We start from the raw sequence: 24,682 nt of genomic DNA, 5'->3' as shown, positions 1-24,682 counted from the left end.
AAATTCAAGCTAACCCCAATAGCATAATAATGGGCAGTGCAGAGGACTGAAAAATACAGTAACCTTACATTCTTAAATCCACTTAATCCAGTTCAGGGTGGTGGGCTGCAGCACTAGCTACAAAGTAGGAAACAACCCTGCATCAGGTATCAGCCAATTACTGTTTACATTCACCAATTAACTGAACATACAGTAAATGCCTTTCAGGATATGATACGAAAACCACAAGGAACTCCTGCATAAAGGAGAACATGTACACTCCAGACAGGCACAGAAGCCAAGAGCAAATGACAGTCCCTCAGTATGGAGGCGTGAAAACAAAGGGATGACACATACAGTGGTGTGAAAAACTATTTGCCCCCTTCCTGATTTCTTATTCTTTTGCATGTTTGTCACACAAAATGTTTCTGATCATCCAACACATTTAACCATTAGTCAAATATAACACAAGTAAACACAAAATGCAGTTTTTAAATGATGGTTTTTATTATTTAGGGAGAAAAAAAAATCCAAACCTACATGGCCCTGTGTGAAAAAGTAATTGCCCCCTTGTTAAAAAATAACCTAACTGTGGTGTATCACACCTGAGTTCAATTTCCGTAGCCACCCCCAGGCCTGATTACTGCCACACCTGTTTCAATCAAGAAATCACTTAAATAGGAGCTGCCTGACACAGAGAAGTAGACCAAAAGCACCTCAAAAGCTAGACATCATGCCAAGATCCAAAGAAATTCAGGAACAAATGAGAACAGAAGTAATTGAGAACTATCAGTCTGGTAAAGGTTATAAAGCCATTTCTAAAGCTTTGGGACTCCAGCGAACCACAGTGAGAGCCATTATCCACAAATGGCAAAAACATGGAACAGTGGTGAACCTTCCCAGGAGTGGCCGGCCGACCAAAATTACCCCAAGAGCGCAGAGACGACTCATCCGAGAGGTCACAAAAGACCCCAGGACAACGTCTAAAGAACTGCAGGCCTCACTTGCCTCAATTAAGGTCAGTGTTCACGACTCCACCATAAGAAAGAGACTGGGCAAAAACGGCCTGCATGGCAGATTTCCAAGACGCAAACCACTGTTAAGCAAAAAGAACATTAGGGCTCGTCTCAATTTTGCTAAGAAACATCTCAATGATTGCCAAGACTTTTGGGAAAATACCTTGTGGACTGATGAGACAAAAGTTGAACTTTTTGGAAGGCAAATGTCCCGTTACATCTGGCGTAAAAGGAACACAGCATTTCAGAAAAAGAACATCATACCAACAGTAAAATATGGTGGTGGTAGTGTGATGGTCTGGGGTTGTTTTGCTGCTTCAGGACCTGGAAGGCTTGCTGTGATAGATGGAACCATGAATTCTACTGTCTACCAAAAAATCCTGAAGGAGAATGTCCGGCCATCTGTTCGTCAACTCAAGCTGAAGCGATCTTGGGTGCTGCAACAGGACAATGACCCAAAACACACCAGCAAATCCACCTCTGAATGGCTGAAGAAAAACAAAATGAAGACTTTGGAGTGGCCTAGTCAAAGTCCTGACCTGAATCCAATTGAGATGCTATGGCATGACCTTAAAAAGGCGGTTCATGCTAGAAAACCCTCAAATAAAGCTGAATTACAACAATTTTGCAAAGATGAGTGGGCCAAAATTCCTCCAGAGCGCTTTAAAAGACTCATTGCAAGTTATCGCAAACGCTTGATTGCAGTTATTGCTGCTAAGGGTGGCCCAACCAGTTATTAGGTTCAGGGGGCAATTACTTTTTCACACAGGGCCATGTAGGTTTGGATTTTTTTTTCTCCCTAAATAATAAAAACCACCATTTACAAACTGCATTTTGTGTTTACTTGTGTTATATTTGACTAATGGTTAAATGTGTTTGATGATCAGAAACATTTTGTGTGACAAACATGCAAAAGAATAAGAAATCAGGAAGGGGGCAAATAGTTTTTCACACCACTGTACATGATAGAACCCCACTAGTGATTAAAATAACAAGTGATTATTTTGGGAACACCCAATAAGCATGGGAATTTTTTTTTTTTTTTTTAATATTATAATGGCTCTATTCCAGTGTTTATGCAGAATTACCAATGGAACCGAGGTTTTCACACATCACTTTGTGACTTTATTTTAAAAGTTGTTTCCACAGTCTGATCTTTTGAAAGGAGTACAACAGATGGCCTGTGTGTATGCATGTATGACAGTAATGAATGAATGCAAATCTCCTTGCCAGTTGTCTTGGTTGAGGTTACTGGTAGTCTTCAACCTGAAAGAGTATTACTCAGTGGAGAAGCAGGAAGATCCAGGGACAGTGGGCTAAGGAATGAAGATACTGGATAACTAGAAAGAAATTGCCTACTTTGTCACCCACTATCATGCCATATTAAAACCATTTAAATCTTTAGATTTATGAACACCCATACTCAATTCATTGGTACACAAATAATTTAAACAGTGTTTTCTGCCTTCACCAATACAGCAGCAGAACAGGAAGGATTTATGTACAGTGAATGGCCAATTCATGTACACTTCTATAACTGTAACTGGCAATTCCATCGACACTAGTAATCAAAATATAAGTTTTCATATTATATAAACTGTCTTAGTACAAAACTGATTCACAGACGCCATAACAAATGTGTCTTTTTCATCACTGGCTTGCAGCTGCATTCCAGATATAACAAAGATCCCGTCAGTGTGAAGCAAATGGCAGGCCTGTGCTGCATGTTAAGAGCAGCTGCACCTCTACTTCAGACTCTTAGGAGTTGCTAAATGAAAATCAGTGTGTTACAAATGTGGAATTTGCTGTAAAAAATGTGATCATGTGTATTTTGCAGCTTTGGCTGCATCGTCATTGACGAAGTTGAAATGCAAACAGACAGTGGGAGTAAAGAGTGCACTTCTTACATTTCAAGACAGCCGGAAAATAGGGAAGAGACAGCTGGTGTGAATTCAACTGCTTGTACGTTAATACTTGTAGAATCACCAAATATAGTGTTTTAACTTGATAGGAAGGAGGCTAGAAATTAAAATGAGCAATGTTTAATTGTATCAAACAACAACAGAGAAAAACAGCTATCAGGATTTAAGGTACAGTCATATTAAAAAGTTTGGGAACCCCTCTCAGCCTGCATAATAATTTACTCTACTTTCAACAAAAAAAGATAACAGTGGTATGCCTTTCATTTCCTAGGAACATCTGAGTACTGGGGTGTTTTCCTAACAAAGATTTTTAGTGAAGCAGTATTTAGTTGTATGAAATTAAATGAAATGTGAAAAACTGGCTGTGCAAAAATTTGGGTACCCTTGTAATTTTGCTGATTGGAATGCATGTAACTGCTCAATACTGATTACTTGCAACACCAAATTGGTTGGATTAGTTTATTAAGCCTTGAACTTCATAGACAGGTGTGTCCAATCATGAGAAAAGGTATTTAATGTGGTCAATTGCAAGTTGTGCTTCCCTTTGACTCTCCTGTTCAGTATCATGGTTTAGGGGAAGGCTACAAAAAGCTCTCTCAGCTGTCAGTTTCAACTTTAAGGAATGTAATCAGGAAATGGAAGGCCACATGCACAGTTGCTGTTAAACTCAGGTCTGGCAGGCCAAGGAAAATACAGGAGCGACATATGCGCAAGATTGTGAGAATGGTTACAGACAACAAACAGATCACTTCCAAAGACCTGCAAGAACATCTTGCTGTAGATGGTGTATCTGTACATTGTTCTACAATTCAGTGCAATTTACACAAAGAACATCTCTATGGCAGGGTGATGAGAAAGAAGCCCTTTCTGCACTCACACCACAAACAGAGTCGCTTGTTGTTTGCAAATGCTCATTTAGATAAGCCAGATTAATTTTGGAATAAAGTGCTTTGGACTGATGAGAAAATTCAGTTATTTGGTCATAACAAAAAGTGCTTTGCATGGCGGAAGAAGAACACCATATTCCAAGAAAAACACCTGCTACTTACTGTCAAATTTGGTGGAGGTTCCATTATGCTGTGGGGCTATGTGGCTAGTTCAGGGACTGGGGCCCTTGTTAAAGTCGAGGGTCGGATAAATTCAACCCATTATCAACAAATTTTTCAGGATAATATTCAAGTATCAGTCACAAAGTTGAAGTTATGCAGGGGTTGGATATTCCAACAAGACAATGGCCCAAAACACAGTTCAAAATCTACAAAGGCATTCATGCAGAGGGAGAAGTACAATGTTCTGGAATGGCCGTCACAGTCCCCTGACTTGAATATCATCGAAAATCTATGGGATGATTTGAAGCAGGCTGTCCTTGCTCAGCAGCCATCAAATTTAACTGAACTGGAGAGATTTTCTACGGAAGAATGGTCAAAAATACCTCCATGCAGAATCCATACACTCAAAAGGCTATAGGAGGTGGCTAGAGGTTGTTATATTTGCAAAAGGAGGCTCTACTAAGTATTGATGTAAAATCTCTGTTAGGGTGCCCAAATTTATGCACCTGTCTAATTTTTTATGATGTATATTGCATATTTTCTGTTAATCCAATAAAGTTACTGTTTCCATAAGGCATGTCATATATTAAAAGGAAGTTGCTACTTTTAAAGCTCAGCCAATGCTAAACAAAAATCCAAAGAATTGAGGGGTTCCCAAACTTTTTCATATGACTGTACCTATTTAAAGTCTTATGTGTGAAATGTGTTAGAAAAACAGTTTGCAATGCTGTAAAAATATTGGCTAAACTAAATACCTATGACACGACCAATTTAAGAAAGTGAGCTTTTCTATTTGTTTACATAAAAAACACAATTCAATAAAATAAAACACACAAACACCCCTGCATCATAAGCATATCCTCAAAAAGAGAATTATGGGACTTCCAGTTAAGCAAGAACATCGGTCTCCTCCCATGCCCTTCAAACCACCATATAGACATACATACACAATATACTACTAACACAGGCTAATCACTTCATTAAAAATAAACACTGTGTCCCTATGTAATGTCCCCCTGTAGTGTATGTAATCTTTAACAATCCCTGAATGTGTAGTGGTCACAGTATTCCTGCTTCCAAGACGTCCTCTCCTCAGGCTCAGTGTCTCACCTTAGTACCTCCTGACCTGAGGAGTAAGGCAAGAGGGCAGCAGCGATGACAGGAACAAGCTGCTTGGACTCTGTCACTCACTGGAGTCTGCACTGCACCCGGGTCAGGGTGTCACTCACCCTGCCGTGCTGCACTTAGAGGGACAGGAGGGTACTGGGACCCAGCAGTGTGTCCGTTTGGCAGACTGTGTGTCATGTGGGAAGTCCAGGAGGCGAGTCCTGACTCCTGGTTCTGGCACTGGCTAACTGCCAAAGTTGAAGTGGCTGTGCCTCTCTAGCATGTGCATGGCACACAGGTAGCGAGGAGGCTGCACATTGCCCAAGATGCCTGTACACAAATTGTGCTGTGCATAGTGCAGACAGTGCACACAACATAAACATTTGTGTTCTGATCCGGACAAATGTTTCTAAACAAAATAGAGGGGCCCAGGTATGGCAAGTTTAGATACCACCTCACCCTTTCATTTTCTTTTTTCAACATGAGACATCAGACAGATGAGCCTCTCTCATATTTGTGCAATCCAAAACACGCATGGTTCTTCTTTTCTTTGGATCTGCATTATATACTTCTGTATGAGCGCTCATTGGTGGTTCACTGTTGTACACATGCGATTCTGTCCCTTATGGTCTGACAAAGTCTCAGAGGATTTGAAACCACATGACTAGCAGTTGTGGGAGTACACTGTGACTGCCCTGACTTGGTTAGATTATGTAAATTCAGGGTCTGACTGAAAACTGCTGGAAGAACCATGTTGCGGCATGGAAGATTATGTTGCTCTTAGTGAAGTTTCAAATCTTTCTATAGAAGAAACATTACTGGCAGATTAAATTTGAAAGATAATAGTTCAAAAGATACAAATGCATTTATCAGTATAAGTATGTGTATTATATATATATATCTATACTAATAAAAGGCAAAGCCCTCACTGACTGACTGACTGACTCACTCACTCATGACTAATTGTCCAACTTCCTGTGTAGGTGGAAGGCTGAAATTTGGCAGGCTCATTCCTTACAGCTTACTTACAAAAGTTAGGCAGGTTTCATTTCGAAATTCTACGCGTAATGGTCATAACTGGAACCTCTTTTTTGTCCATATACTGTAATGGAAGAGGCGGAGTCATGTATCTCGTCATCACGCCTCCTACGTAATCACGTGAACTGAAAACAAGGAAGAGATTTACAGCACGACTCAAACGCGGGAACGAAGGTAAATGACGTTAATTGTTGAGTGTCTTTTAATACTGTGTAAGCATACATATTAACACATGTGCAATTAAACGTGTGCATTTACGGGTGATTTCTCAGGCTTAAAAGCTCGCCTTTTATTAAAAAGGTAAATGCAAACTGTTTTCATTCTGAAGGGCACAAACCATGTTGGATTTCAGCCGTTAAACGCGCAAAAATGTCGGTACACCAGATAAATAAGCGCAACATATTATCAGTTGTATGCTTACAATACATATAGAAATGTGTCAATCGTTAACTAATAGTATGGGATGGTGTTTTTCGACTCGTGCCTTGATTTAAACGATTCCATGTCTTGGTGGGTTTGCGTAGGTTATTGTCAATATCTTTACACCTGTTTTTAAGACTTATTGACTGAAACGGGCTTTCACAAAAAAAGTTAGGGCTTTGCTACAGGATACACCCTCCACAAGTTAAGGAAGTAAAAATAAAGGTATATATTTCTGTTTTATTTAAACCTTTTAAGTTCGTATGCATAGCCCCATTTGGCTGTTTTAGTTTTTTTTTTTTTCTTTCTTCAGTAATATTTAATCTCCTTAAAGAAAAACAACATATGCATTTTACTTTTTTTGTATCTCTTTAGTAATATTTTAGTGTAAAAGGATAACCATTATTTAAACCTTTTATGTTACTTTATAAAGTTATTTTACACAATGTTGAAAAATTAATAAGAAAGCTACATATTTTGGCAGCTGCTGCTTTAATTTTCAATGAAATGAAAAAAGCTCTCCAAGAGAAAACCTCAATGAAGAAGAAACAGTTTGCACTATCTAAAAAGGAGAAACCCTCATTTATAAAGGTTTGCTGCAGATGACTTAACTGAAAATAAATGAATAGTTCCTATGTGTATAATACATATTTATCTATTTGACTTATGCCTTTATTCCAGCAACTTGCAACATCTGAGGTACAATTTGTTACATTACTTTTGTTTTTTGCAGCACAGGCAGGTGAAGTGACTTCCTCAGGGTCACACAGTGATGTCAGTACCAAGATTTGAACTGACAAGCTCCGGGTTTGCTGAAATATTACTGAAGAAAGAAAAAAAACGAAAACAGGCAAATGGGGCTATGCATACAAATGTCCATCCATCCATTATCCAACCCGCTATATCCTAAATACAGGAGCCAATCCCTGCCAACACAGGGCACAAGGCAGGAAACAAACCCCAGGCAAGGTGCCAGCCCACCGCAGGCGCACACACCCACACACCACAGACAATTTAGAATCGCCAATACACCTAACCTGCATGTCTTTGGACTGTGGGAGGAAACCGGAGTACCCGGAGGAAACCCAGACAGACACAGGGAGAACATTCAAACTCCACGCAGGGAAGCGAACCCGGGTCACCTAACTGGCACCTTTCACTGCGCCACCATACCGCCCACATACAAACTTAAAAGGTTTAAATAAAACAGAAATATATACCTTTATTTTTACTTCCTTAACTTGTGGAGGGTGTATCCTGTAGCAAAGCCCTAACTTTTTTCATGAAAGCCCCTTTCAGTCAATAAGCCTTAAAAACAGGTGTAAAGCTAAACTTGCAGCACTGCTATTCAATTACACTTGCCTAACGCCTCTCCTAAGGGGAGATACTGTGGGATCTGGGCATCCGTCAAAGCACCAATCACAGGCCCGATTAGAAAGCGGGAAGCTGTGATTTGTCGTCTCCCTCCCATGTAACAATCACAGCCCATGTTACAACGCACTATGTGTATATGTATATATATATATATATATATATATATATATATATATGTAGATATGTGTATATGTAGATATGTATATACTGTATATGTATATATATGTTTACATAACCTCTTTAACACACTACTTCTCCACTGCAAAGCACGGGTATTTTGCTAGTATATATATATGTCATGATACATAGTAACTTCCATGGAATAAATACTGCATAGGTTAAAGACAGCTGAAGTGGGCAATTATACTGTATGTGCACTTTTCTAAGAGGAAAAAAAAAATCCCTGCAGTTTGTAAATGATGGAGCTCACCTGAGTCATTTAAGTATCCCATCAATCTCCCACCCTCACTTTAAAATAATTTAAAAGATTGAAGAGTTGAGGTGTTGGAGTGGTAAGTGGGTAAATCATCAAGGGAGAAGAGGCCATTGTGCTGACATTTTAGGCTGCTCAGCAGCACATAAGTTTCCAACTTTAAAACTTGTGGAAGGTAGAATGACAAAGTTGACTCCTTTAATTGAAAATCCCAGAAATAACAATTATGATGTTATAGACAATTATTAAAAAGGCAGATTTAATGCATTTGTCTGTTATCCAATAAGCAATAACCCCAAAAACGCAACATAATTGCATACATATGCACACCTCATTTCCAAAGGCAGCACTCAATAACGTCTCACATCCAAGAGCTCCCATGCTAGTGCAGGTATAGTTTACATCAATCAGCAAGTTGTACTGCTGGACAAAGTTCAATACTCACAGAAAACTACAAAGTATAAAAGCACTAATATTAAAAATTATGAAAAAGCTCATGAGAGTAGAAAGTAGGGATTAAGAAAAACAAAACTGTTTACATATACTTTGGCTTTCACATTCATAATCAAATTATCCAAATATTTAATACTTTTTATGAAGGAAATTTCATGTATTTTTATATACAATTATTATTTTAATACATATACACCCACACCATATCTTTTGTGGAGTGAATTCAGAATACATCCATGACACGGTTTGAATATTCGCAATGAACAGAAAAGCCCCCAATTAGCTTCCCATTACTCTGTTCACCATGCTGCAGCTCCATGGAGTCATCATCAGTTTTGCCGTCAAAGGAATCAATGGCCTTCTCTCCGATAAGAGAGCAAGCAGTTTTTTCCTTTTCAAATGCTGGCTGCTTTATAGATCCCAGCTTTCAGCAAAGCCAAAAAGTACATAATTTTCTGATGATAGAAATGCCTTAAGGCTAATTTATTCTCCATGTGAAAGTACATCATGGATTTTCCACATGCAGAAACCGAAAAAAAATAAATAAATTCAGGCACTTTTCTGTGCATTTTACTCTGCCTGTTGAGCACATTAGGGTTGTGAGAGCTTAGCACAGAGAAGAAAAAACAAACTTGTAGAAATCACTTGTAACTGGTGAAACATTTTATAAAATATTGTTAATCCATTTTTTGTTGCTCACTGCTATGGTCTGACAAGTTGAGAACACAATTTCACATCCCGTGTCCGACATATTTGGTTGGGGGGGATGGGGGGGGGGGGTTTAGTTACTGTATATTTATGCATTTAAAAAAAATTGAACTCCTCAAATGTGTTAGGTTACAATTTAAAATCTATCAGTGAGTGGGTCATTATTTAGTTCATGACCTATCCAAATCATTCAACCGATTACTAGGAAAGGTTAAGCATTTTCAGCAAGGGGTTATATAAATAAAATGCATTATTATTAAACTACGGAAGCCCACCACCCTGAAACAGGACGAAGCAGGTTCAACACCTACGCAACAAGGCCAAACTGTTTCCTGGTCATTTAGAATGGCTCTTAGGATACCAAGTTGAACAAGGAAGCTGAACTACACACAGCATATTTGTATATTATTGCAGCATGTGGTTTTCTTGTTTAAATGAATGAGACGCAAACACTGACACTATTCTGTGATATCCAGAACACACTTTGTTACAGCATATGAAGAAACTGGAACCTTCAAGAAGAACTGTAGTATGCATTTCACAAAATAGGCTAACTTACATTTAAACAAGCTATGAAGCAAGTGGAAAACGTTCATTCGTGATACTGAATATGGGTGGTTTTCAAATAGTTCTTAATCACCCAGCTGTTAAATATAAGTAGTGGTCCTTTCACAAAAGGTTGCTCACCTGTGAATTCCAATGTATTAAAGTTCATAAAAGAATGCATTAGTGAGAGTTAGAATAGGTAGGGCAGTGTTTAACAGGTTACAGAATAGAGGGCAGGCATATCTGGCTTTAGCAACTCTGTAGTATTGAAAGGGAATTAGAAGGGCAACCAGCAAAATAGGGACTACCGTGGATAATTGCCAGATATCAACTCAGCCCAGCAAAATCTGGTTCCATGCTCATAAATCCTCATACATGGGCAATTTACTTTCCAATTGTGCACCAGCACAAAACTGGTTTATAGTCCGTCATATAGTCGGGTCATTATAGTCACACGTACAGAAGTACAGTGAAATTTTTACCTGCACAATCATGCTGCTTAGAAATGGAACTGAAGTTATAATTCAATTCTACAGGATTAATTTCAACCAATACAGACAGCAAACGTTGTTTTCCTTCAGGAATAGTCTACTTCAATGTTTCAGTTGCACATTTATTGATGATTCAAGGTATCAGTGGTTAAGTAACCAAGTAATAGATGTGATAAGCACGTTAATGTAGGAACACATTAGCAACATTAAAAATTTACAAAAGATTCTCATTAATAGCAGTTGTCAGGGTGAAAAACCCAGGAGTTTTACGCCAGGTGTCCCACAGTCCCAAAGATGCGCATTGTTGGTGAATTAGTGGTGTTAAATTGGCCCCAGTGTGAGCGAGTGCCGCCTGCAATGGACTGTGCTACTAGGGAAGTCTTTGGCCCCTCACAATTGGAATAACTGAAATAATTATACACGTCTGTCTAATGGCTACGTTACAAAGCACATTTTAAATTCGTTACTGTACTCTGCTGTTGATCTGGCAAAGCACTAAGCAACCTGATCAACATAATAAATTGCCGAAAAAGTTGCTTGCCTCTTACAAAACAGCCAATCCACCAAGAAACAGAGTATGTCAAAGTGGACACAAATCCAGTGGCTCTATGTCTGTTTTGCACCCTTTTATTTTCTGACACACAAGCCAAGGAATGCAATGTAAAACCAGATCATCCTTTTCTTGCAAGTTATAGCAGTTCCTAGACAAGAAAAGTCAACTGTGTAATTAACTTCACTTGTCAAGGCAGAAAGGGAAAGATCCAGCAATAATGGGAGAAAAAAATAAGTCTGTTCATCTCATCTGGCTGCCCAAAAGAGAGTAATGTAAAATACAGATGTCAAAAGAACAAAAGTGCAAACATCTTTTTCAATATATATTTTTTCCATTGAACAGAATCTGCCAGAAGCGAAGCAATCTTTCGTGTTAAAAATAACTAGTTGCACTTCTGCCTTAATCTATTTACCTCCACTTACAACATCAAATGGTCCATCAGTAGTCTCTCCCCTTGCAATCTAAAGCACTTTCTTGAATGTTTAAAACAAAGCCAAATCCAAAAGCACACAGTTGCTCACCCTTTTCATTTGATGCAGACAAAGAGGATCCCTTCTGAATGGACAGGAGGCTCCTGCCGTTTGCCAGATTGCTAGCATCTTGTTCAGGGACAGAGTTTGGAGATTTGTTTCCTGCCTTTAATAAGGAGTTTGCTTGTGATTCACAAATGACAGTTTCAAAGCTTTCTGAGTGGACTTGTACAGTGCACGTTGCATTCCTCCCCATTTCCACTTGCTGGCTGTTTAGGATGTCATGCCATGACTGTCTGTCTTGAAAGGAAGGAGGCACAGCAGTAGTCGAAACTTGGGATTGAATGGTGCTACCTGGAGAAATCGAGTTGCTCATATTGCTGGATGCACTTGAAGAGTAAGGTGGGGGCAGCATTTCTACCTGCTTAAATAAATGAGAAAGAAAGATGTAATTGACTTAGGATATGCCACAATGTCAACACTTTGAGCCAAGATAGCATTTCTTATTTAGCATTTACACCCCAATTATTGAAGATTGAGGTAGTTGCTGACACACCACTACTCTGAGCGTATCCAGATGTTACCTACTGTGATAAACTTGAATTGTACAAAATATAATGCGAGGCTCTAGTCGGTGGAATTACAAAAAAAAAAAAAAAAGTTATTGCGTCCACTGCAGATCAATGACATCAAATATATGAAACATTTTAAACAAGCAAACAAACAAAATTAAAACAGCCCTGCCAAATAAATGTTGTAATACTCTTTAAGCTGATATGCACTTTCACAATTTATAGTAAACCTGAGACTGATAAGTGAAAATACAATGTTATGGCCAATTAAAATTTAAAAAAATCGCTACTCTCTCAGCGAGATACCTACCGTAGATACTCGCGTATTAGTCGATCTCGCAGATAAGTCGAGTGTATTTTTAAGCCGAAAATTACGAAATTTGTTATGACCCGCGTGTAAGTCAAGGGTAAAACTTGACAGCTATCAGCGATAGAGGGCGACAATCAGCTGTTAATGGCGACAAAACTCACTGTCACGTCACAGGCATTCCCTCTGTGCTTGGAGAAATGCTAGACTCGTTGACTCGGCAACTAATCCTTGCGTGTGCGTGAGTTGCGAAATGTAAACAAAGGCAAGATGGCGTCGATATGTCACAAGGGAGCGAAGTGAGTGCAGAAAAGAAAACACTCGGCAGACTATGTTTTGCACATTATCGCTGAGTCGGACTCTGATTTTTCAGAATTGGATTTTATTGACAGTGATCAGGAATCGAGCAAGAGAGTGAGAAGCCGGCATCAGCTGATTGGACACCAGCCGATGCCGTGCCAGCTGATCGGCTGCCAGCTGAACGCATTTTCGCAGCCGATGCACCTACGGCAAGGTTCACGTGGGAGGAATACCCAGACATTGATCCGTGGGAGCCGAAATGGCTACCGGACTTCACAAGACAGCATGGCTTGCTGTTGGACACGACAGATCACCCGCTGCTGGACTACTTCAGGTTGCTCTCTCCTGATGCTGCTTTTCAGCTACTGTCAGACGAGACAAACAGGTAGGTAGAGAAATTTTTTAAATCGCGGGCTGCGCTTGCATCGCATTGATAGCGTGCGTTGCCTTGGTTCTTTTGATTCCAAATCTGGTTGCACGTGGCAGTTTAAAGAATTATTTAATGAAATTAGAAAAAAACTAGCTAATTAGCAATAGTATTGCTGGCTTATAATTATTTCAAAGACCATGTGAAACTGCAGATGGCCGGTGACTTAACACCGTGAAGCGTTGAGTATACAATGTCATTACCCAAATTCTATGTACAATTGTGTTGCCCCGCAGATAAGTCAACCTTGTTTTTTTGAATGAATTTTAAGGCATAAATTTTTCGACTTATACGCGAGTATCTACGGTACTACAGCAAATTCCAAGTAGTGAAACAGTACTGTAAGGCCTTTTTCACTCTTCCATTACATTTGGTAGATACATTTCTCTAAACACATTAACTTACCGGATGAGCTGAATTTTCTACTGAATAGGGAGGTGGTGGGGTCTCTGTGCTTAGATCAGGTTCATCGTGATCACTCTCACTCCAACAGTCCGGGCTCACTACAGTGGAACCACAACATTTGTGATGTTAGACTACTACTAACAAACAATGCATTGGATTTAAGCTTCAACACATCTAGCCCAGTGTTGCTCATTACCTTCTGAGTAATTAGTTACCAGGATGAACAACTGTTATTAACAAACTGCCATGTCTGCTCTGAGAAGAGGTTCTGATTTGCCATTTAGACCGTTGCTATTTTAACCTCTTGCTTTTAGAAGGCACCTTATAGCATGAATGACTGGTCCAACAGGGATAAAAAAGCAAAAAGCAGGAAGTCTGATAACCTGAGAGGAGAGAGGATCCGACTAGTAAATGGCCTAAGTTACTGCATAGCAAACACCCTCACAACTTTAAAAGGAAAAAGAATGAGGGTGTCTCCAAAACTTGTGTTGCATATTAAATTACTGTATTATATAGGACTAGACATTAAGCCCGTTACAATAACAGGCACTAGAACAGTAGTGCATTCTCTTTGATAATTTTTTTTACGCTCATTTTCCTGTTCTTGTATAGATCTATTTGCTCTTCTGAGTCTCTCTTTTAGTGTTTTTCTGACGCTCATCTTCTTTTTCGGGTGGCATGTTGTTAGTAGATAGTCACAGTAATATAGGCTTGTACGTCTGTAATATTTTCTGTTACAGTAATACTGGCTTGTATGTGGCTCTAATATGCGTCACTGTGTTGTGTGCCTTTAATTTTCTCTCACAGTAATACTGGCTTTGATGTCCGTAATATGCGTTTAATTTTCTGTCACAACAGTGGGCAATCAGCAGATTCTCCCCAGCAACTGATGTAATGTATGGCGTGCAGTTGATAATCGTGCTTGGGGCGTCTCTCCAGCAAGTACTGTGCAGTTCTCCAGCAAGTATTTTAATCCGTGCTGACGTGCAGCTGATTATTGTATGTGTGACGTCTCCCCAGCAACGGATTTTATGTGCGCGAAAATAAATGTACTTTTAAAAGTCATCCTATTGTAATATGAAAATTCGTATATTTAGGAAAACCCCTTCAACAACTGCACTTTACACTTTACCGGGCCAGGCTTCTTAATCGCAAATCTGACATCCTCAGAGTGAACACTTGCACAACAACAAACACTAATTCCACCTCTTTGGGGAAGCTGGTCTACGTGTCTCAGTACCCGATTGGATTTTTCATGCCTTTTGTTTTAAGTCTTACCTCATTTACAGAAATCCTATTGGATCTGCCTTGCGATATTTTATAGGTCCCGCCCTCTCTGTCTTGTGTGACGCGTCGGGCGGCCTTTGAAGCATCGCACCGTGCCCCACGCATGCGCACTTCACCAGAAGACACACACACACGGACACTGGACGCACACACAGGTTTTATTAAAGAGAATTATTAAACCTCACTGAATGTACTCCTGCTGGTAGCACTTGTTCTCTTATACCTTTTAGTTCTTATCATAAATCTTACAAGTTTAACAACTTGCAGAATGCACAAAGGTGGTTTACTGGGAAAGGTTCTATAGAAGACTAAAAAGAACTGAATTAAGGTCAGATTCTTTTTCATTTAAAGAGAACAAAGGAGTTCAGGAAAATACACATTGCAAAAATCCAGAGCTGCCAGTGGAATAATATGTACTAATGAGTTCAAGCTCCAGACAACTGTCCACAAGTTATTACTTGCCAGAACATTCAATCAGAGCTTGTGTTTTTAGGAGATTTCAGAGCTGTATGAGCTGCCACATAGGCTAGTTTATTAAAATGGTCACATACTGTATGTGAAATGAAAAAACAGTTTTGTGTATCTTCTTATCTTTGTGGGGGCAGAAATCAGTGGATGCAGCAGTCTGCAGAGGATCCATGCAACTTAAGTATTTTTGTGGAAAAAAATCTAAACAGCGTGCAAATTAATGGCTGTTTCAGTGTTTGTTAGCAACTGCACCATTTTTGGCCTAAGATAGTCACAACTTCCTAATGAAAAAAAGGTGTATGGCATGGCATCTCATCTTCAGCTTAAACAAATATATATATAGTATAAAATGCAAACAAAAACACTATTTCCCATTTAGTTAAAAGCTGAAATTTGGCAGGATGGTACATCCAAGGCTGTATGTATCCAGTAAGAAGCAACATTTCAATATCAATATATAACTCCTCTCCTCAGTACAAAAACTAAATACCCCAAAATCTCAAAAATGCTTTAATTGAAACTTGGTAACATTACAGAAAAAAGAAAATTAGTTGACAGGTTTGTCAATACATTTTTTTTATATTAATATTATGATATGTATATTTTGAGAACCAGCTTTATGCAAATGAAGATGGAGCAGAAGTGATTAACAGGCCACATGAATAGCACCGCTAGCCAGTTGGGTGGACGGATGACTGAAGGAGAAAACGGTGTAATAGGATATTGGGAAAAGATATCATGTAAAATGGGAGAAAGTTCAGCAAAGCTCAAGGAAGAAATCCTATACTTGAGTGAAAGGAGTAAGCAAATGAAAATCGTAACTATCTAGCAATGATTTTGTTAATAGGTACCAGTTATTTAGAAACTGAGGGGTGGAGAAGTGGATATAAAACTGCACCAAAAAAAAAAAAAAAAAAAAAGAAGAAAAAAAGTGGAGCAGCATTAAGCAGACAGTCATTGGGGAGAAAGAGGCAAGGCCGTGATGAACAAACCATAAGAGGAGGATTATTGGGCAGCAGGATTCTCAGCTGGAACTTTCTTCTAAGTGGTAACCTTCCTCTCTCTAATGGAAAGTAACAACTTGATGTAAACAGATCTCAGCTCACAGCATTTTTTCCATTGTTTTGATTTATAGGCCATTAGCTCAGTCTCCAACAAATGTCTACACTGTGTTCATTTCCTTTACCCCAATATATTGGTTCATATTTCCCCTTAGGGATTAATAAAGTTCCTGTATATCAAATCAAAAATACAATTTACATATAATTTCAACATTATTTCAATTTAAACTAATCCCCTTTCGTATAAAATTGCAATAACCATCAAAAAAAAAAAAAAAGTCACAAAAATATGGGGAAGGAAAAGGCAGGACCTGATCTAATGTAGGAATGTTTTCCTCCTGACAACTGTTTACAGCATGTTCAAGACTAAGTAACTTCAGTGACCTAATATTATTATTACTTCTTATTTGGCTGACACCTTCTCCAAGGTGACTTACAACATTTAAGATTCAATTGATTACATTTCTCGTTTTTGCAATTGAAGCACAGGAAGATGAAGTGACTGGCTCATGGTCACACAGTGTCAGTACTGGGATTTTAACCCACAACCCCAAGGTTTGAGGTCCTAGACCAGTGGTCGGCAAACTCATTAGTCAAAAGAGCCAAAGATCAGCAGTACAACGATTAAGATTTCTTTTGAGAGCCAAATTTCTTTTCAAGAACCATGTTTTTAGGAGTCGGTTTAAACTAGCTACTAACATTAAATAAAACCAGATATCATAATAATAATAATCTTATTTATTGACAAAAAAATATTTTTTACATTAAAATAAAAATATGACAAAACACGCATTTAATGTGAACAATGACCTTGCATTTCCTTGGAAAGTTTGGATAAGTCAGGCTTGTATGTCGTTGTTTTTAATTTCAAGCAGGATTCCAGGTTCTCATCAATAAGACGATTTCTCAATGTACTTTTGATAAGGTTCATGCTTGAAAAAGATTGTTCACATGAATATGTAGAGCCAAAGAGTGAAAGAACAGCAAATGCTAGTTTTTTTAACTGATCATATGAGTCAGGAATACTATTCCAGGTGTTGAAAATTATCATGTCTTCCTTCTCCAGGTCTTTCAAAGCAGACCACTTGTGCTGTGAACTAAAATCACATTTATTTTTCTCCAATTTTTCCAGATCAGCATTAAGGCGTTCAAATTTCGAGCTCCATAATTCTTTGTTTTTTAACTCCAGTAATTGCATTTCAAAAGCGCCAATGTCAATATTAAAAAGAGAAAAAATTCAATTCTGTTACATCAGCACTGAGAGGTTTTTTAACAAAGGCTAATGTAGCCATGCTATTTCTGAATTCCTGAAACCTCCGTAGAAAAGCTTCCCTCATATTTAAAATTGCTGTTTTGAAATAGTAAATGTCAATTACCGAGTTATTTTCTTGGTGATGTTTCAGCAGGCTTGGAAAATGAATTAATGTTTCTCTTTCAAAATCTTGAGCAAAAAGGGATAATTTGTTTTCGAATGAAATGACTTCTTCCAACATCGAAAAAATTGTGTTTCCTTTCTCCTGTAGTTTACGATTAAGATTATTTAGATGAGACGTAACGTCTACCATGAAATAAAATTTTTGGATCCATTGATCGTCCGTTAGTTCAGGATAGTCAACACCCTTCTCAAGGAGAAATGCCTTAATTTCTAATAATAAGGAAGCGAAACGTTTTAAAACGTTTCCTCTTGAAAGCCAATGTACCTTATTATGCAGCAGAAGATCTGCGTATTCACTCTCCATTTCAACTAAAAATTCTTTAAATTGGCGATGATAAAGAGCTTTAGCTACAATTGTGTTGACAATCTTGATCACCAATTCCATAACATTGCAAATTTCTTCTGGAAATGTCTGAGCACAAAGCGCTTCTTGATGAATGATGCAATGGTAAACACGTATCTCGTGATTAATTTTTTCCGTCAAAATAGAAACAAAACCTTTTCTCACTCCGGTCATACTTTTTGCCCCATCTGTTGAAATTGAAACAATTTTATCGAGTGGAATATGATGTTTCTCCATGCATTCAATGACAGCATTTGCAATATCCTCGCCACGTGTTTGACCTTTCAGTGGCAATAGTCCTAAAAGTTCTTCTTTAGGACCCGTAGACGAAATAAATCGAACAAAAAGTGAAACTTGTGCTGTGTCATTTATGTCACAAGACTTGTCAACAGCTATTGATAAAGCTGAAACCAATTTAAGATCTTCGATTTGCTGATTGGTTATATTCGAAGACATTTTGACTGTCCTATCTTTTACTGTTTTAGCAGACAGTGGTAACTCTTTAATTTTGTTAAGAATTTCTGCCTTGTTCTTAAAATCCCGGAATAGCTGTTCGGATGCATTTATAAAACAACTTTTAATGTACTCACCGTCTGTGTATGGTTTGCCTCTCTTAGCAATCTCTTGACTAACAATAAAGCTTGCAATATTAACATTGTTGGAAGATTGCACCCAATAGTTAAATACAGAACTTGATTTTTGTTGGCTCTTCTGAAGTTCCTCAACAGCTTTCTTCCTCGCATCACCGGCGGGATATTTACTGCCAAATGATGCGTGTTTAGTTGTAAAGTGTCTCTCCAAATTTGATTTCTTGTTATGCGCCAATTTTTCTTGACAAATAAGGCAGGTCGGAAGGCCATTTGAGTTTTGTATAAACGCGAACAATTCCGTCCATTCAACTTTAAATTCACGGTTTTCGTCTTCCGTTTTTCTTTGCTTCTTCTTTGTAGCCATGTCAAATGGGTGACACCTAAAAACATGTTTTGTTTTATAACAATAAAAGCAGCAACACAAAGTTAGAACAACTTATTAAATTGATGCCAAAAATACCTGTGAGATCTGCAGCTGGTTGAAAGATACAAGTAGCTTAATGCGCTTAAGGTACTCTCGTCGTTCGCGTGAGACTTTTCGGTACGCCAGGCACTGACCACTGTACACACTTACTGACAAGCTGTGACTGGCTCACTCTCGCTCAACTCGTGCGTTAGTCGCGTGTGCCTCCTCCGCGCCGCATACCCCACGCCCGCTTGCGTTACGTCAACCCGACTGACACCCCGCTCGCCCGCACGTAGTCGAAATCAATTCGTGGCAGAGCCGCACTCAAGTGGCTAAAGAGCCGCATACGGCTCGCGAGCCGCGGTTTGCCGACCACTGTCCTAGACCAAAAGCCTTAACCACAATACCACATTAAAACCCTACAAAATATTTTATACCGGAAAATACTTTGTTAGATGCATTGTACTGATACACCTGCTTAACAGATGGCACTATAAATGGACACCCATTGTCTTAGGGAATTTCCCATGCAAAGCTGGGTAAGCCAGCTAGTACTAAATAATTATAGAAAATAAAGCACGATTACCTTCAGATTTCTCATCCTTGATTGAAGCCAATCCTAGTTTGTTAAGCCATCTATAAATTAAAAAATAAAACACATCATACTTCTGTTACCTTATGGCATCTCACTTTGTGAGCTTCATATCAATAAATTAAGTAATGCAATAAAAAAGCTGATTATAAACATTACAATTACCCTATTTGCCAAGACAATGTGGATTATACTAAACTTAAACGAGTGATTAACATCAAATCTCTGGCTTATAACATATATTGAAGGTGGCACACTGGTTAGGACTACTGCCCCAGAAGTCTATGGTTTTGAATTCAAATTCTGCATTTTGTTGTTTGTGTGTAGTCTGCATGTTCTCCTGTTCTCCTCTGTTTAATCTGGTTTTTAATATCTAGAGACTTGCACACTAAGTTAACTGGCAATTCCACAAATATATGCACACACTGTTAATATAAAATGCCTAACATTTTATAAATAGATATCTGTCGAGATCTATCTAAATAAAATTGTCTGTTTGGCTGGCTCACAAATAACTGAATCGATGTTTGTGCTGCAATTGGATCAACCTGAAATGCAGGTTACATGGCATATTAAGGAGAATGTTTATACTAGAGAGGTGTAACCAAAAAAACATTGCGGAACAAAAATTCCCATCAGATAGCAGGAGACCGCTTGAGCTGCTGGGATGACAGAGTTATCAGCACACACTAGTTTTGTACTGGCTGAAGCAATATCTGAGACTGCAGGTACAGTTTTCCTTCTCAAAGTGTCCAAAAGGGGTGTATGGTGTTGCCAAACCCTTAAGGAGTAATGTTAATTTTTTTCAGCCAAAAACTTCACCGACACACACGATTTAGCAAGTTTTACAATTGCAAAATCATTTGTGAAATGAAGTTTGTCAATTTTGAGAAACTGTATGCCAAAGGAAACCCAGCTGATTCACCCACTATTACCTATCATTTTCTGATGCAATATGACTCATGAGCAACTGATTTGAGGTTTGGGCTGCCAGACAAGGACAGTGGTGTTCAACTGCATGTTGGTCAAACAACAGATAGAAACTTCATTACACTATGTGCACGTGATAATACCTCTGAAATGAACAGACATTAATTTATGAAAACAAATTATTATATATTTGAAAAAGCCCATACTATTGTACACTTGCTACTCAGTGTGATAGAGATATATATATTTTTTTTAATACTTTGATATACTATTTAATCCCAGAGGGGAAAACTGTCTTATCACATGACCTTTGGATATCACAGTACAGGATCAGCCATTGTACAGCACCCGTGGAGCAATTTTCAGGTGAACAACTCTGCTCTAGTGCCCAGCGGAGTAGGATCCCTTCTGGCATTAACTGGATGTGACCCAGCAACCCTCCAGATACCAGCACAGATCCTTAGCCCCAGCGCCACCACTCCATCTTATGTGCCACAATGAAACCAAATGAATTGAAACTTTTTATTGCATACCAATTCGCTGTTTAGAATAATGTAGAAAAACAACAGCCAAGGATGGCATTAAAAGCTTTTGCCATTTTTTGATGGTAGACATTTATTCAAGTCCTTCTATGGTGAGACAGTTAGAATTTTTGACTTTTATGGCAATATTGATTTGTAGCAATTTTGAATGAATAAACTTTTACTCATCATTAAAAAGCTAAAATTTCTCCCTGGGGACAAATAAAGTTCAGTTTATAACATTATTGAATACTGCCATTGGTGTGGTCTCCTATAATAATACAAAGGCCCGCATCGATGTTTGTGAACTTTAGTTGCCCAATATTTAAACAAACCATCCAGTTTAACTCTTTGAGGGCTGAATATCTTTTCCAAAAAACACAGGTTTTCTGAAAAGTACACAAAGCAATGGTTTCACATATAAATCAACATAATCGTCTGTTGTTACATGATGTATCTGCTGTTGGCACCCATTTGCCATCTCTGGCTTCAGGAGCGGAGCGGGGGCAGCTTGACACCCAGCAGGAATGCACAGTGGGTCGGCTGCATGGCTGTCTTTGTGCAGCAGAAGGGTGGTGGTGGCAGTCACAATGGTTTGTACCTCGTCATCGTAAGTGGCGGTCCACCCAGTAGAACGTCAACATATGCACCTCAGCTACACAAACGTGTTCAGCTCCATAATCAGCTGATGCTGGTACCTCACTTTCAATTTCAATCGATGTCTCCAGATCACTTGCATCAAAATCGGAGTCCAACAAGTTAGAGTCCAGTTCAGCGATAATACACAAAACGTCATTGAGTACAGTGGAACCTCGGGTCATGAACGTCTCAGAACACGTAAAAATCGGGTTACGACCAAAACGTTTGACAAACCTTTTCATCTGTTCACGACCACACACTCGGGTGATGAACAAGCCAGTTTCCATTCCGGTTGTACGCACCAATGATTTCGTTTCCCTTCCGGTTCGTATGTGCTGGTGATTTACGCATGTGTTCAGTCTCTCCCTGTACAGTACATTGTTCTCGGTCAGACGTGCATTGCGCAGAGGGACTTTGTGGTATAGCGGGTCCACAGCTCACGTCAAGAGGCCAGTTTTAAATAAATAATCACCGCACTTGCAGCTTAGCGAGGGGGCGTGGTGGTTGAGTGGCTGAAGCAGTTCCAGGGGAATTCGTGGTGTGGGCATTTCTCACCTAAGTGCACAGGTGGGAAACCATCCACATCCGTAATTGGTATCGGGGCTGCTGAATGCTACAGCTGCCACGTCCTCTTCATATATAGAAGCGCGAGGCGGCTAAAGGGAGGAAAAAGAAAAAGACAGAGGTTGCGGAGTGAGGAAGTAAGCAGGAAGCAATGTGGAAAGAACAGGTGTGAGTGAGCGAGCGAGCGCGTGCTCGCAGGCAGGCAGCAGGACAGTGAGCCCAAACAGCAGCGAACCCGCATCATCATATACTTTACCTCAAAACTGTAATCTCCTCTCCACCCAGGTCCTCCTCACTTCCTTCATGCCAGAACTCAACTCATGCAAGGTTAGTTTTCTTGGTTGTTTATGGTTAGTGTTTGTGTAAATTAAGGATTTTTCAAATGTTCATTTTTTTTCCCCCTGTGCTTAAAACTCAAAAAAAAAAAAAAAAAAAAAAAAAAAGTGTTTACAGCAAGTGGTTAGTAAGGCGTGAACTCTTGCAATGTTAGTTTTCTCTGTTCAATGTTTTCTCAGTGTTATTCAATGTCTTTACATTTAGTTTAGTATTACAGTGTGCATTCTATGGTATAATTAACTATTTTTGTGCTTAAAAATCTTTAAAAACCCATTTACGTACAGTTCGTACAGTCCGGAACGGATTAATTGTATTTACATACAATCCCATGGGTGGAAATTACTTCGGGTCACGACCAAATCGGGTTGCGACCAGAGATTTGGAACGAATTATGGCCGTGACCTGAGGTTCCACTGTATTTTGCTTTGGTCTCTTGCCAGATGTCAGTGCCATTTTAGGTCTTTGCTCTTCGCTACTCATGTATGTGCAGGGAATCAAGGTCAAATCAACAAAGCTAACTTTCCTTCTAGCAAAGAGAGTCAAACTAAAACATAATAGGGAGTTTTGTCGCCATTTACAGGTGATTTCATCCTCTACCCCGCTTTTTGACAAGGAGTTTGCATAATGTTATGTGTTAATCAACGTGTTTGATATACTCTGTATAAAACCTACATATATATGTTTGGTATCATTCTTTTCAGAATTTATCGAACTTAAATGTGATAGTTAGATTTTCAGATTCTAATTCCGTTTTTACAAACTAAAAAAATATCAAGAACTCTCGTCTCGCGAGAGTAGACTTTGTGCCAAAAGATTTAACCACGCCCGGGGCTGGAAATAAAAGACAAAGAGTAGGACAGCTGCTATACAGGCTTTTAAATGTTAGAAGTGCAGTGCAAGATGTAGATCACGCGGCATGGCAGCATGCCTGCAGCTGATCGAGCAAAGAGGAGGTAAAAAATAAACTATTTGTTTCCCATTGTATCTCCATTTATGAGGGGGCTTCGGAGGAGCGACTGCATCTCCTTAGAACGCGAGCGGCAGAGACATTAAGTGGCTGGCGAGCGAAGAGAGCAGGGGGCGAACCCCCTAGTTAAACCATAAAATGATAAAAGTTACCACAAAAAATGTTAGAAGTGTACATTTAATGAAAAATTTACCATATGCATCTGTAACCGTTACTACACAGATCAATATCATCTTACTCTTAAACCCATGTTATTCAATTCAGGGTTATATGGGCAGCAGCAGATGTTTCTGGCAGCACTTATGACAAAGGCAGGAAGAAGACCTCTACAGAGTTCCAGCCCATTGAAGGAGGCCTAAACCAATAAAGATGGCAATTTGAAAATAGACTGGTGTAGTGGATGTTAAGTAGTACATAAGAAGTATCCCTTAGGCCTGAACCTGAAAGGGGTATTCTACAGTGATCATTTTTAAAGTGACCAAAGACTAGCTCCGGTCTGCTAAAATTTGTAAATTACAAAATCCCAATATTTGTAGTTTATAGCTTACATTTCTTCTTTTGCAATCAGGTTAATCTGCATGCCAAAAGTAGCATATTCCATCACTGAATTTCTTACTTAGTCAACACAATACATGTTTATTGACATGTGTGCATAATATGATCAAATTCTTACATGGGTCTTCCAGAGACTAATGGCAGTAATACAATACCAACAATAGACAAAAAAGTTAAATTCATATGCTATAGTCAAGAGGTAGGCTGCAGAGCTCTGTAGTGACAGGACATCAGAGGCACAGTTGCCTCACCTTTAAGAGGAATGAACTGTAGTGGAGAATCAAGGAGTGATGTGCAAGACAGCAGGGATTAGTAAAGGGTCAGCTAAATCCATTCTTCACAAACTAACATAAGCAAGGTCTATGCACTGTGGGTGCCCAGAATTTTGAATGTCTCCACATATTGTGTGTTAAGAAGT

At 39.0% G+C, this 24,682-nt stretch overlaps 1 protein-coding gene across 2 annotated transcripts in view; it reads right to left on the bottom strand.

Moving 5' to 3' along the window:
- The window catches only part of ipcef1 (interaction protein for cytohesin exchange factors 1), a 315,976-nt gene that overhangs the window by 13,266 nt on the left and 278,028 nt on the right, over positions 1 to 24,682 (bottom strand). The window contains exons 21-23 of one of the 2 annotated variants that reach the window (XM_028797427.2): positions 19,747 to 19,796; positions 13,571 to 13,668; positions 11,611 to 11,983 (exon numbers count right to left, since the gene is read on the bottom strand). In XM_028797427.2, the coding sequence (XP_028653260.1) occupies positions 11,611 to 11,983; positions 13,571 to 13,668; positions 19,747 to 19,796 (521 nt within the window). The remainder of the gene's footprint in view (positions 1 to 11,610; positions 11,984 to 13,570; positions 13,669 to 19,746; positions 19,797 to 24,682) is intronic. The other variant, XM_028797428.2, reaches the window with a different exon arrangement.

The sequence above is a fragment of the Erpetoichthys calabaricus genome, chromosome 3 (genome assembly GCF_900747795.2).
Source record: "Erpetoichthys calabaricus chromosome 3, fErpCal1.3, whole genome shotgun sequence".
Classification (NCBI taxonomy): domain Eukaryota; kingdom Metazoa; phylum Chordata; class Cladistia; order Polypteriformes; family Polypteridae; genus Erpetoichthys; species Erpetoichthys calabaricus.
This window is presented reverse-complemented; position numbering and strand designations above follow the sequence as displayed.